General features: G+C 43.0%; 2 protein-coding genes across 2 annotated transcripts; both read left to right on the top strand.

The window, feature by feature from the left end:
• The first annotated feature begins 1182 nt into the window (after positions 1–1182).
• Positions 1183–9384, top strand: uap1l1 (UDP-N-acetylglucosamine pyrophosphorylase 1 like 1). Its single transcript, XM_023397876.2, has 9 exons — positions 1183–1856; positions 3145–3349; positions 4188–4363; positions 4455–4627; positions 5669–5862; positions 6958–7098; positions 7210–7395; positions 7770–7836; positions 9044–9384. The coding sequence occupies exons 1-9, from the start codon at positions 1577–1579 to the stop codon at positions 9125–9127; spliced, it is 1506 nt and encodes a 501-aa protein (XP_023253644.1). The 5' UTR covers positions 1183–1576; the 3' UTR covers positions 9128–9384.
• Positions 9385–10320: 936 nt separating this feature from the next.
• zdhhc12b (zDHHC palmitoyltransferase 12b) lies at positions 10321–14598 on the top strand. The gene is made up of 5 exons (XM_023397877.2): positions 10321–10897; positions 11067–11206; positions 11826–11918; positions 12906–13072; positions 13157–14598. Exons 1-5 carry the CDS (start codon positions 10801–10803, stop codon positions 13470–13472), a joined length of 813 nt encoding a protein of 270 aa, XP_023253645.1. The 5' UTR covers positions 10321–10800; the 3' UTR covers positions 13473–14598.
• The last annotated feature ends 12 nt before the right edge of the window (positions 14599–14610 follow it).

The raw sequence follows: 14610 nt of genomic DNA, 5'->3' as shown, positions 1-14610 counted from the left end.
GCTGCATTTATTGGAAAAAAAAACTTGTTTTATCAGGAATGAAAATAACTTTTTTCATGAGTTGTATTTTGTATCAAAGTGTCCTGAGCTTTTGTTTGAATGAATCAAAACTGACTTAGTTTCAATCATTGTGTTGTTGACTTCTCAGTGACTTGGTTAGCATGTGTCAGTGTGTCACATGATGTTCTGTCATGGCTGACAGGGTGGAGACGTAGCAACAAGCTGTTGTAACTTTCCTCAAGCTGAGCAATCAAAAATATGCAACTAATTTTGTCCCATTGCAACAGATGCAACAGCAGGCTAATTATTAATTTTAATGCATAAGAGAATAAAAACAAGTTATTTTGGGAATTATTTTATCATATATTTGCCTGTTCTTTTCATCATAAGCAACAAAATAAATAAATAGTGTCTATTCTGACTGAAGGCAGATTCTATGATCTACACAAAACAAAACCTGATAACTGTTCTTTGATCAATATTAAATAAATAAATAATATTTTAACATGAATGTTAATAAGCATGTTATTCTGAAAATGTAATTGTAAAACAGTGCATATTTTCAGAATACTATGCTTATTGAGACAACGAGCAAAAGTTAATTAGTTAAAATTTGATGTATTTTTAATATATTGCAACTATCTCTGATCTGTGTTTCCACCGTCGCCAGGGGTTGAGGTCAGTTGCAGCATCTGAATTCTTCCATTTAAAATAAATATTGTGAATGATCTGTTATATGCAATTATCTTTAAATGCTATGGGTAATTATCAGACAGATGTAAGTTTAATATATAAAAGTTTAGTTGGTCTAGAACAAATAGTCTCGGAGTAACTGAGAGAAATACAAAAAGTGTTGTAACCGTCAGTATTAAAAATCCTCTTCCACAAAACGATGGTGTTACTTCCGTATCTTATCTTTAATTTGGTTGTAGCTTTAGTTGTAATAGATACTGGGCAAATTTTTAATATTTACTTGTTTATTATAACTTAGTTTAAATAAAATGAACTAACTGTAACTGTTTTTCTGAGTGTGCACTTTACAGACGGTCCCTGGGCTGGATAAAGGGCGAAGAAGAAGAAATGTCCGCGGCTAAATAAACGTGGTCTGGCGGGTTTAGTCAGGACCAGGTCGGTACGGACTCTGGTTGTAGAGTCAGGCGGTTCAGTCAGCTGATGAGACGCTGAGTCAGCTTGGACTTGTTGAGTCTCCACACGTCGGTTTTCAGACATGGCTGCCTCTGTAGACCTGTAGTCCCTGACTCGGCTCCTGCTGGACATCCTGTTAGACCTCTCTCTCTCTCTCTCTCTCTCTCTCTCTCTCTCTTTCTCTCTCTCTCTCTCTCTCTCTCTCTCTCTCTCTCTCTTTCTCTCTCTCTCTCTCTCTCTCTCTCTCTCTCTCTCTCTCTCTCTCTCTCTCTCTCTGTCAGCGGGATCTTTGCCTGGAGTCACGAGTTGTTCACGTTGTGCACGCAGTCATTTCCTCCACCGCGGCTCGTACTACCCGGACCTCCAGCCTGCAGCGGGGACAGGGAAGTTGGATGTCAGACTTCGGTTTTCTCCGGTACCGAGACTCAAAATGTTTTCTCTGGACCAGGTGAGGCAGAGCCTAGAGAGTGCGGGACAGTCCCACATCCTGCAGTTCTGGCCGGAGCTGTGTGAGGAGGAACGGGACGCTTTCCTCCAGGAGCTGGCTCAGCTGGACCTGAGGGGACTGAAGCAGCACTGTGAGGGGGCTGCGAGGGCTGCAGTCTCCCCTGCTGCCAGTCTGGACCAGGACATAGACCCGGTCCCTCCAGAATTCATCGGCAGCGTCAGGAAGAGTGAGCAGAGCTGTCTGTCACTGTGGGAGGATGAAGGTGAGTGTGCAGGTTTGAGAGGGATAATGGAGACTTGTTAGTTCTGGGAAGAAGAGGGAGCCAGGTTGTGTGGTGTAAACCTCCATACATCTGATGAGAAACCAGAGAAGAAGAAGCCCCTCAGTCAGCGGTTCTCAAACTTTTTTGTTGTTGTATCTTTGACTCCCACATGTTTGGGCAGCTGTAGTTACTCATTATTCAACAGATTAAAAAAACAGAATAAGCTTTTAAAGATTTAAAGTCTACTGTAAATATTAAACCTTTTTGGCTTGTGTCCTCTTACATAAAAGCAATGTATACGTGGGACCTTTGTAAGTTTTCAAAATCTGTGAATCATCACATTTCACCTCAGAGCTCCTCACATGGTTTCAGTTAAATAACTTTTTTAGGCCCAATTTATCCAACATGTCTCTCACATCTGAGATTTGAGAAGTCCAACAGACCAGACACAGAATTTTTTTTTTTTTTTTTTCCCTTTCTCATTCATCATGTCATCACCCTCCAAATTTACCTGGCGACCCTTTAAGATGGAAGCAGTAGCGGTTAAATCTAGTTCCACCTCGAGCCGATTTCAGATTCAGAGTCATCGGGAAATTCAGAATCCCCCTCTTTTATGAGAAGAAATACAGCAACATCACCAGTGTTGGAAAAGTCGCTGTAAATGCACCACAATAAAATTCAACATTCACACTTTGACACTAATCTATTTCATCATGAGCTTGTAGTTCCAGTGCAGTCAGTCTCATACTGCAGTATGTGTGTGTAGTTGACAGTGTTGGACACAGCTCAGCTGGTTTTACAAAGAGGGCTTTGTATGTTTACTGTGTTTGTGTGTATCTGATGTTTTGTGTTTATTGCACTTGGACTGAAAAAGGCAAGGTTTTGACTCCATGAGGCAAATGTGTAACCTGAGGTATGTGGAGGGCGAGGTTATGAAAAACAACTGTGCGTCTTTATGTGGTTTTGAGAAGCAGTTATGGCAGACAGCCCCCCCCCCCCGATCCTGGTTCTGCTGGAGGTGTGTACTGTTAAAGTCTGGACCTACTGAACTGAATAGAGAATGATCCACTCATGTACAGCCTGTTACAGTGGGATGTGTCAGCATTACTGTGAACCACTAGGCTGAAACTACTGAACAGCATCATAAACACAGTTAAAGGTTAATGCAGTTTATAAAGTTTAATCAGACTTTCACTTTACTCTATGACTCTGACTGTGCTGTGTTGGCAAATCAGTGAAGTTCACAAACATACTAACTGCTGCTCATATTCCCGCTCTTTTCTCACAGGGCTGCTGCAGATCTCAAGGAGTCGAGTGGGCGTCCTGCTCTTGGCCGGCGGTCAGGGGACCCGTCTGGGCGTTCAATATCCCAAAGGGATGTACAACGTTGGGCTGCCGAGCGGCAAAACCCTGTACCAGATCCAGGCAGAGCGGATCCACAAGATCCAGGAGCTGGCAGGAGTGAAGCACGGCTCCAAGTGCACCGTGCCATGGTAAGATCTCACTGCACCACTCTGATCATATGCTGGCTTTGATGCTGACACAAGGAGTATTAGCATTCAGTTGGAGTGGTGTCTCAGCTCTGCTTTGGTCTCCACCAGCTGCTGAATTAAAAGAAGAAAGAAAGAAAACTGATCTGGGCACAAAATTAACTTCAGTACAGAAATAGAAAAACTGTGAAGATGAATAAAGAATATTAAGAGGGCACCATGTGTCAATAACTGGGGATTTACTCAAAAGAAAACGCAACAGAAAAACGAATAGGTAATATTTAGGCCGGTCTGCTAATAAGCACATACACACACACAGATCACCAACTTTTCTAACATTCGTCAGTTATTTTGATTAACTAACATCTTGGTTATTTAGTTTATCTCACATGAATAAGGCAGTGGCCACTCTAACTAGTCCTGCTAACAGCTAATGGTAGGCTAACTACCCACACTTAGCACAGTAGCAGTGTCTGCTACCTCAGTCTTCGATTGTAGTGATTTGATGTGATTCAGCTTCATTTAAATCACATTTAATTTATTATTGTTATTAATTCATCAAATTTAATGTATAAAATTGTAAATTAATAAATTATATTTTGGATTTGAAGGTGATTACTAACAGATGGTAGAGAAGCTGAAGCACATGGGTGTTTTTAGGTCGTATTCATGAACCACATCAGTGGTGTCTTTGTTGCTAAGTAACTGATCTAAATGAAGGAATTACACAGATTAATTAGAGCCGATAATAACATGAGTGTTTGTCTCCGTCATGAAGCCTGCAGCAGTCTTGAGAGAAATAATGTGACAGAGTGAAAACACCTGCTCTGGGGCTCCTCAGGTACATCATGACCAGTGAGTTCACTCTGGCTCCCACTGAGACCTTCTTCAAGGAGAACAACTACTTTGGTCTGGAGCCGTCAAACATCGTCATGTTCGAGCAGCGGATGATCCCAGCCGTGACCTTTGATGGAAAGGTCATCCTGCAGGGTAAAGGGAAGTTAGCTATGGCTCCAGGTGAGGACACGTCAGCTGATTCAGACGAGGGGGCAGAAACACTGTCAGTGATGAGTGATGTATTCAGGACGATGTCTCTGCTCTGTGTCAGATGGTAATGGTGGTCTGTACCAGGCTCTGGTGGACAATAAGGTGCTGGAGGACATGGAGAAGAGGGGGGTGGAGTACCTGCATGTGTACTGTGTGGACAACATTCTGGTCAAGATGGCAGACCCCGTCTTCATTGGGTTCTGTGTGAGCAAAGGGTCCGACTGCGGAGCCAAGGTGCAGTAATATCACACAGTGGATGTAAAGACAGCATTAAAGGGACAGCTACGGCGGCCCAGAGAGCTCAAAGCACGGCAACTTAAGAAAACACATTCAAACAGACAGAACACAAACAACTTCAGAAAACATCTTCATCAACACACGAGCTGCAAATACTCAACAGAACACAACAGAAGTGTTTCCAGGGGATACCCGATAGAGCGCGTACCATGAAGGTATAATCCTAACCACAGTCACACAGGTTTAAGTCCAACCTGTGGCCCTTTGCTCCATATCATCCTCTCACTCTGACTCTGACTCTCACTGTCACTCTCACTCTCTCTCTCTCTCTCTCTCTCTCTCTGTGTCTGACTTTCCTGTCTCTCTCTCACGGTCAATATTGGAATTACAGTAAAAAGAATAAAGTGATGAACCTGCTGGGACGCACCCGTTGTTCAAAACTTTGTGACTTTTGAAGTTAAAAGCATTAAACATCAAGTGCGTCTCAGCAGGTTCATCGCTTTTCAGAGTCCCCTGGAAACACTTCTGTTGTGTTGTGAGTATTTGCAGCTCGTGTTTCAAACTGATGAAGATGTTTTCTGAAGTTGTTTGTGTTTTGTGTATTTGCATGTGTTTTCTTAAGTTGCAGTGTGTTGAGCTCTCAGGGCAACCGTAGATAGTTCACCACTTATTCACTTTGTCTCTGACAGTGAGGTGAGAAGACTGAGATTAGTGTCATGTTGAATACAGAGCAGGAGCAGGAGGCCTATTTCATCTCTGTCTCTGTACACATCAACATGTTGATCACTGAGCTTTGGATCACATGATGATGCCTCCAAGTGTGTTGCAGATGTTTCCTCCAGATCGAAGACCTGTAAAATATCAAAACACATCAATTACTTAAATAAGCTGCTCCTTTAGCTGGTTGATTTTCATCAAAAAAAAAATCACTCGGCCAAACACACCTTTACCCCTGTGATGGCCAAAATCCATCTTTTCGACTTAGCTAACTTTCTGAATGTCTGTCTATCCTCCTTCACTACCTTTATCATATATCAGGTTGTGGCGAAGGCGTACCCTACGGAGCCAGTGGGTGTTGTTTGCAGGGTGCGGGGCGTCACCCAGGTGGTGGAGTACAGTGAAATCCAACCAGAGACGGCTAAACTCCAAGGACCTGGAGGAGAGCTGGTCTACAGCGCCGGAAACATCTGTAACCACTTCTTCACCAGGGCTTTCCTGAACGATGTGGCAGAGTAAGAACCTTTACTGTCATGAACTTCTACAGGACACGCCCACATCTGATGCTAAGGTCAGGGGTTGAGTGATCATCAGCCTGGGTGATTATCAGAGCCGATATTCAGCATTTTTATGATTATCTGAATCATTTTTAACCAATTTCTGATTAAATGAATTAATTTGAAAAATGTACGACTGTGAATCTGATGTAGTCGCCTCTTCCTGTCTGTAGTCACCACTCTGCTCTGGAGCAGTGTCCCGCATGGAAGGCAAAGCAGCAGATAACAAACATCACAGTCCTCTAAACAGCTGTGGAATTAGTGAGGAAGTCACTAAAAGCAGCAGAGAGCTGTGAGCAGAGCTATTGTAAGTTTAAATGTATAGCAGGTAGTCAGCTGCTGGTTGAAGAAAATAAATCCAAGTAAATCAAAGCCCTTCTTCCTCTGAGCCATAAGGCTCCATTGATAGACTCATGACACCTTCACAGTACTCATTTCTGCTGGACAATTTGAAATTAGTAGCGTAGCAGTTCCCCTGACCTCACATGACCTCACCTGTAGTGCCACCACTGGGCCAAAGTTTGCACCTTTTGGAGATGGATGACATCACAGCACATCACAGGAGTGAAGCTAAAACATCTCCATCGCCCCCTGGTGGCTGGCTGCAGTATAGATCTTAAACCCCGCCCCCCTCCATGTTAGTGGATGGGCCAAACTAAAAAAAAAATCAAAGTTCATATTTTTCTGATATCTTTGGTTACAATTAGTGTGATGCTATAAAATAGGAGTCTGACGTCATGATTGACAGCTGTGATTGACTCATGATTGGGTCAAGCAGGTGTATGGGCGGGACCTCAATGCTGCAGGCCCACCCCCGATCACCACTGCGCACACTTTGGCTCCAAATGACGTCACCAGCTCAAGATGGCAGCGCTCGTATCAGGATGTTTTGGCTTCATATTTGTGAGAGGAAGTGGAAACGTCGTCCATCTTTAGAAACAGTCACTGTCTCTAAAACTAACCAGATTTCCACGACACAGCTGTGGAGCATTGTGGCCTCCAGAGGATAAACCCTGTAAATAATCTTCCTTTAATGTCGTTGGTCCTGAACAGGAAGTTCGAAGGGAAACTGAAACAACATGTTGCAATCAAGAAAGTGCCCTTTGTGGACTCACAGGGGAACCAGGTCAAACCCACCAAACCCAACGGCATAAAGATGGAGAAGTTTGTTTTTGATGTCTTTCCATTCTCCAGGTATGGTCGATGATTAGATTGTGTCTTTACTCATTCACATCCACTGTTTTACCTCACATTAAACTCACTACAGTGTTGACACATTAAAACATTTGCTCTGTCCTCTTGAAGGAACTTTGTTGCGTTTGAGGTTGACAGAGAGGATGAGTTTTCCCCCCTGAAAAATGCGGACGGTGCAGCCACAGACACCCCGACTGTTGCCCGCAACTCCCTGCTGGCTCAACACTGCCGCTGGGTCATGGCTGCTGGAGCCAAGCTGCTGGACCAACACGGACATCCCCTTCCCCCCAGAGCCAGGTCAGAGCGAGAGTTCAAGCAGCATATAACACCAGACCATAACACTACTTCTAATGTTGATGCTAACCAAGCTAGACACCTGCTGGCTTTAGCTTCAGATACAACAGCTGTATCAGTCTCGTCTGTCCAGATGTGTTGAACTGTTCCTTTAACTGTTACACTAGTCATGTGTTACACTTGTACTCATCCTGCCAGGTGTACAGCCTTAGATTTCCTCCAATCATATTAGCAGTGGGGCAGCAGGTTAACCCCTCCCATCATATAATACTGACCTGAGCAGCAGATCGTGGGTGACAGCAGCCAGCAGAGTGATGTCACGAGTCAGCGGCTGGAGATAATCTGAATTTATCTTTGTGTGTGTTTTCTCCCTGTAGTGCATCAGCAGGTGACAGTCCTCCAGCTCAGTGTGAGATTTCACCGCTGGTCTCTTACTTTGGAGAGGTGAGGACAGGAAAGAGCCCACAGATAAAACCTTTCTGGGTATTTGAGAAAAGTTGTGTTGTAGTTGAGATAGTTTTTTTGTTCCAGTGTTAAACTTCAAGTTCTAACTGGAGCCACAAACCACCAGGAAACAAGGGTTGCACTCAATTGTTCTGTTTATTTAATGTGTTTGCGGATTTCCAGGAAGCTCACGATGGTTCTAAACAAAGGAGAAAAACATTACAATATTTTACACTAACAAATCCCAAATCTGGGCTTATAATCATAAATATTAGCCTTACATCATGATTCATTGATTCATATAAATTTTTAATACACCATAATCCCAACTAAGAAAAACCAAAAAAATGCTACTTATATTGAAGGTAAAGCAAAAGACACATCAACTCAAACAAGGTGACGAGGGTGAGAGAGGAAGGCTGCAGTCGAAAAGTCTTTTTTTCTTAAGAAGGCCGTCCCACAATTCCCTGCAGCAGCAACATTTAAAGCAACGCACCACTATAGTTTCACCACAGCAGAGCCCCGTAAATGTAGAGACATCAGAGCAGCTGTTTTATGTTTGTGATGGAAATCCTTGTCTGATTCACTGAAGCCTGAATCCATAAATATAGATTAATTCTCTTTAAATCCAGTGAGGAGTTATGAAGAACAAGCAGGTTGAATATATAGTTAACAATATCATCATCATAACTAAATGCTACAGTTTAGACAAGGATGTATTTCAAGTATATCCTTATCTTTACTTAACAAATGTATAGAAACGTCAGGAAACTGCAAACTTATGTCTGAATATAATTTCTGGCTTCTTGCTCAGTTTCTTATTTCTATTTAATTATTATTTTAATGGATCAAGTTTCTATACTTGTGTATTTTCATCTTATTTCAACATTTCATGCCTGTTTGTTTCGTTTTTGTGGTTAGGAAAGGAGGAATTATCCTCCATGTGTTATAAATAAAGTGCTTAGGAAAGGAGATTATTTTGACTTTTTGACCGCAGTCAAAGAGGAGGAAGTGCTCTTCCTGGCCTCTCTTTGTAAGGTGGGAGAGGAACTTCCATGGGTAGATAGAACTACAAAGGAGGGGATATGAATTTGCAGTTTCTGGACTGCTGAAACCTACAGAGCAGCAACAAGGTTTATATCTCAGTATGGTGGCTAAGTGAATGAGGTGCTGTGATTTAACCACCTCCTCTCCTCTCCTCCTCCAGGGTCTGGAGCTGCTGAGGGGGAAGACGCTGACCACTCCGTTCATCCTGGATGAGAAACGGGCCAAAGAGCTGCAGGCTCAGTGATGAACAGAGTGAGAGCACCAGCTGATCTCAGAACAGTGAAGACAATCTCTGATGGACATATCTAAAGAATGAACAGCTGTTAAATTCAGTTTTAAAGTGTGTGTGTGTGTGTGTGTGTGTGTGAGATGATGGTCGAATCAAACATTTCATGCATCTCATGTAACTGTCACTTTTGTAAGATCATGTGATGTGATCACTTGAAAACAAATAAGGGAGCAACAATCTACAGGGATTTACTTAAACACTGTTTTATTTGACCTCAGCTGTGTCCTCTCTCCTCTCCTCTACCTGTTCAACTTTAAAGCTCCAAGAATTAGTTTTCAACTGTTTCAGGACACACATGAGTGTTTGGTGCTAACTGAGTTTCCTTTCAAGCCATGATTACACTGATCCATGCTGAGGCATTGAAAACCTCCTGAAGTCTTTTGAGCAGTGAACTACATTTATCTTTTCATTGAACAAAAAGCTCATTTTAATAACCAAGAAAAGTAGAAAACTACATAAAAGATGGAACACTTAACATTTACTGACATGTCAAAGCAGATGTTGCTAAATTAGCAACAAAGCAAAGACTGTGCCTACAGAGACACACACAGGATAACAATCATAAACTTCAGTAGAGATACAGTGAACACAGTGTAATCAGAGAAACAGCACACTTCGATGTGAGGTGGCAGCTTCTCGTGGGTTTTGATTTAATTGACTGACATGACTCCCATCAGGGAGCTTTGGAGTCGTGGTTTTTAGCCAGCAGGCTGCAACAGTGAAAGACACAGTGGACTGAGAATGTGTGTTGAACACTCTTTCAGCAAAGTAGTGAAACTGCTGCATGTGTCAACCATGGAGGAGGCACACACTCATAAAGTGATAAAAAATCTCCATCGTTTGGAAGTAAATGTTTGGCCTTGGTGGAGGGATGCTTTACTGAGAGCCATTACAGTTTACTGTCATTTCCATCAAACTCCTATGTTGATGCCAGATTCATTAGATTCAGCTAGGAGTACTCACAACTGAATACTCAGTCAGCCAAATGGATGCAACAGAAATAAATGAATTCTTACAGTTAAATTTCTGCAGTACATAATAGTTCTACCATTTAATGTCACAGTAGACATGCTGATGACCTGTTTACATAAAGAAGCCTCAGTTTAGTTGGACCAAACAAAGTGTTCCAGTTACACACTAGGCAGTGTGCCAGTTATCGCGCTTTTTTGACCTTTCCGGTCACCGTATCCTGGAGCCTCTCGTGACCGACGCTGACCAATCACAGATCTGAAAAGGATGACAACAAAAACAAATGCGTTAAAAGGAGCGGAGTGTTTATTACAAGTGCAGTGTCTCAGCCACCAGCGTTAGATTTGATATCATAGGTTTATATTATGAAATTAATTATTTTAATTCAGTCTTTGTTTTAGTCGGGCGAAACAAATAAGGGGAACGTAGCAGCCTCGCGTGCAGACGGTCACAGTACCACCGTTAATTCTGTGACGACACTAACGTTAGCTCGCGCTCTGACAGGACGCTGTGTTCTGATGTCTCAGAGAAGTTTACATCAGTGGTTTGTTTTTTAACGCTGGTTAGCATTCTGTCGCTAGCTCGTAGCTAACTCTTTAGCTAGTAGTAGCTGTCCAGGTCCACCCGAACCCTGATGGCGGCTCTAACATGCTAGGACCATGTTCAAAAATGTGTTCGGCTCAGGGTTTCTGGTGAGAACAGCTCATGTGATTCTGACATGGGTCATTACGTTAATACTCTTCCTGCATGATACAGGTAAGAAACAATATATAGAAACAATATGTCAAGCTAATTAATACAGCAAATATACAGATGTTAGCTATGGAGCTGCTGTTCAGACTTGGTCTGGACCCTGGATCTCTCTGTGGGACCTGAGTGTGTGTTATTGGGTTAAATCCTGTCTCTCGGTGTGTTGTGGTTGAAGAGCTGAGGAAGCAGGAGGAGACGGGCCAGCTCGTCCAGCCGGTGCTCTTCGTCCTGCTGGTGCTGGTGTCGGTGCTGCTCTATTTCGCTGTGTCTCTGATGGATCCGGGATTCATCTTGTCTGATGACAGCGATTTACAGGTGATTAATGAGCCTGATGGATATTTCTGTCATCAAAGAAGCAGCTGTAATAGTTTGATAGTATTTGTGAACAAACGTTGCAGGTTGAAAAATGTATGGGATACTGTAAGGATAAAGATCTGTGTAAGATATCGTAACAATTATATTAATTATAACAACAAAATGGTGTTTAGTCATTTAATTCACATTGAGTCCACTATAAGAGGATCCTCTCTGACCTGAGAACCTTTATTGATTTCAGATGATTCCTCCTCATGGCATTGCAGGTGTATTGTGTTGCAGTGCAGGTGTTGTGCATTTGATGCATCCCTGATCTGGAGTCAGTTCAGCTCTATACAAGAGAAGGGATTTATGGAATATTAGGAGAAAGCTAACACTGTGGAGGGTTTGTGTTGATCAGTGTAATTGATATTATATTGGAGAACAGTTTATTGTACAGTACACACACAAGTCCTGATACATATCTGGTGAAAAAGAGCCAGGAGTGTGCACTGTAGATGTAGTAGATGATGAGCTGCTATTTTAAAATGTCTTTATCAACACAACAGGTCATAATAAAAGCTTGAGCTGAAAATGGGCAGTGTCTTCTCTGACCAGTTTGTCTCCTGTGTTGTACCAGTTCACGCTGGGAGTGACTGAGGAGCAGCAGGACATGATCCCACCCACCACCAAGTCCCTGCGACAGCGCCGCTGCGGCCACTGTCTTCTGCAGGTACGCCGCCTGCCGTGTCAACACGCTTGTTTCTCACTCAGGTTAACACAGTCAGAGAAAAAAGATGGTGAGATTTCAGAGGCGAGAGAGTGTGAATGAGTCAGATATTCTTGTCACCTTGTATGTTGTGCTGAGACAATAACTTAATAAACTTTCTGTGTCTTCTTCTACTACAGTACTTTTGCTCATATGTTTCAAGTGACACGTAAGTTTTTAAGGAAGACTGAGATGTGGTTGAAAGCTCTGGAAGAAGCTAGAATTAGATATTTTGTTTGAGTTGCCTGTAGAGTTAGTGACAGTGACAGTGGGTGTGGTGTCAGTCATTTGTCATCTCTCTGTGGTGCCAGTGTCTCAGGTGAAATGTGACTCTGGGCTACAGCACGTACAGGATCCCTTAGTGGTATAGAATAACAGCAGCACAGCTCTATGTTACACACTCATCCCACTCAAAACACCATGTGACACAGGAGCAGGAGTCAGGTACATCAGTGGTCAGAATGTAAACCACTGTCACGTCTTATAACAGAGACTCAGTCAAGATGGCAGCTAAATCTAATGTTTCTGATTTATTTTCAGATGTGAGCAGTTGAAAAAGCCTTTTTTCTCCAGCTCTTTATTTCAGCCAGAACCTAAACAAGTGTGAAAGACATTCAAACAGAAGAATCTCCACTGGAGATGTCAGTGCTTACTTTTTGATGCCTGTTTTAAAAGCTCATCACTCAGCAGGTTTATTGTGTGACCAGGCCTCAGCTTCACAGTGAGTGGAGGAGCTTCAGACTCAGAGAGTGTCAGCAAGAGTTTGTTTCTGATTATAGATTACACAGGTGTTTTCTGAAAAGCTCACACACACAGTGTTTTCATCCTTTTCTTAGCAGCTATTTGTGTTAAATAAAATTACGCTTCCAGTCCACACAGCACATGATTATGTTTTTAATACAGACCTTTATTTGTGTTTCCTCTAAATACAACAACCTTTATTCCAAGCAGCAGCCAATGAGATCGAAGCACTGCCAGACGTGTCAGCACTGTGTGCGGCGGTACGACCACCATTGCCCCTGGATCGAGAACTGTGTTGGCGAGAGGAACCACCGCTGGTTTGTGCTGTACCTGGCCGTCCAGCTGCTGGTGCTGCTGTGGGGGCTGCACATCGCCTGGTCAGTACAACACTAACACTGTCACTGTGTGCAGGCAGCTGTGAGGCCTCCACACATCACTTCTCTCCTGCTTTGTTTCCTTAGGACCGGTTTCAGCTACGCGCCCACCTGGCAGCTGTGGCTGCGCACCAACGGCGTGCTGCTGGCCGTGGCCGTGTTGGTGGCTCTGCTGTCTCTGATTGTGCTCCTCCTGCTTGGCTCCCACCTCTACCTGGTCTCCCTCAACACCACCACCTGGGAGTTCATGTCGCGCCACCGCATCTCCTACCTCAAACACTGTGGCGCCGACGAGAACCCGTTTGACCGCGGCACCTTCCACAACCTCTGGGGTTTCTTCTGCGTGTGGGGCACGGTGGTCTGGGAGCAGGTGTACTTCAGGGAGGGCAGCGACCAGGTCTAGGAGCACAAGACGAAAAGACACTCGACCACAATGTGAGGGGATCAACTGTCCCTGTGTGTAGTTTACCTTCATATAGACTCTTGTGTTGTTGTGTGATGACATCACTGCCCTTCTTCCCTAGCGCTTCCTCTCAGTGGTTCAGTGCTGCTTGCTTGTGTTCTCTTGCTATGTTGATACGTTCCACATTATCCTGCATCTCCTGCTGTCTGTCAGCAGAATGAAACTAGCCCTGTGTTTCCTCAGAGTGAGATTCCTGCTGCTACTGAACAGCTCTGCAGCCATTTCTCCTCATTCCAACTCTTGTTTACTGGGAATCCTCCACAGTCTGCAGCACTTTACTGCTGTTAGTGAAGCTGTGTTTATGCACCCACCTCCCACCTGCCCCTCACTCCTGCTTCCACTGAGTCATGTGTGTAGGAGTAGTTACATAGTGAACCTGACTAATGGACTGTTACTTTATTCTGAAGTTTACGTGTCACATACTGCATCATTTGTGTAAAACGTTTGTTTTAGGGGCATGTGTAGATGATCCAGATCTGTGGTCAGTTCTGGTCTGGCTCTGGACTTTTTAAATTTGTGGTTTTTGGTGTAGAGTTTTATTCTGTTGTTGGTTCATGTGATAACTTGATGTAGTTATTTATTCTGAGGTTTAACAGGGTCACTTTCTGTCAGACCAAGTGAAAGAATCTTTTTTTATTGTAATTTTTTTTTTGTAAAGCTCAGTTGATTTGAAATATGAAGGTGTGAACACTGTACCGTTGTTTCTAGCATTTAATCCGACCATGATGTACAGGAGCATTTCAAGCTATTTTATATTGTAAATCATTTTTAAAAACTGTTTGAAACCAGATTTTTGTATCTGAGTGTTTTAATAGAGAAACTTGAAGGTCTGAGTGCAATACACCTGTGTTTTTCCTTGTGCAATAGTAAGACAGCAATAAATGTGGTGTTGGATTTAATGTACAGCAGCAGGTCGAGTCGTTGTTAGTCAGAGCCCTGATTTATATGAATTAACATCAATTAACTTATGTCATGTACTTCTGAATTATATGCAATACTGTCATCCAATGTTTTTTACTACTTTGAAAATACATCAATAAATAAAATCAATCTTTGATGAAGAGTTTCCTGCTGCAGC

The sequence above is a fragment of the Seriola lalandi genome, unplaced genomic scaffold (assembly GCF_002814215.2).
Source record: "Seriola lalandi dorsalis isolate HSWRI2012SDOR001 ecotype SW California unplaced genomic scaffold, Sedor1 jcf7180002054939, whole genome shotgun sequence".
Taxonomy (NCBI): domain Eukaryota; kingdom Metazoa; phylum Chordata; class Actinopteri; order Carangiformes; family Carangidae; genus Seriola; species Seriola lalandi.
This window is presented reverse-complemented; position numbering and strand designations above follow the sequence as displayed.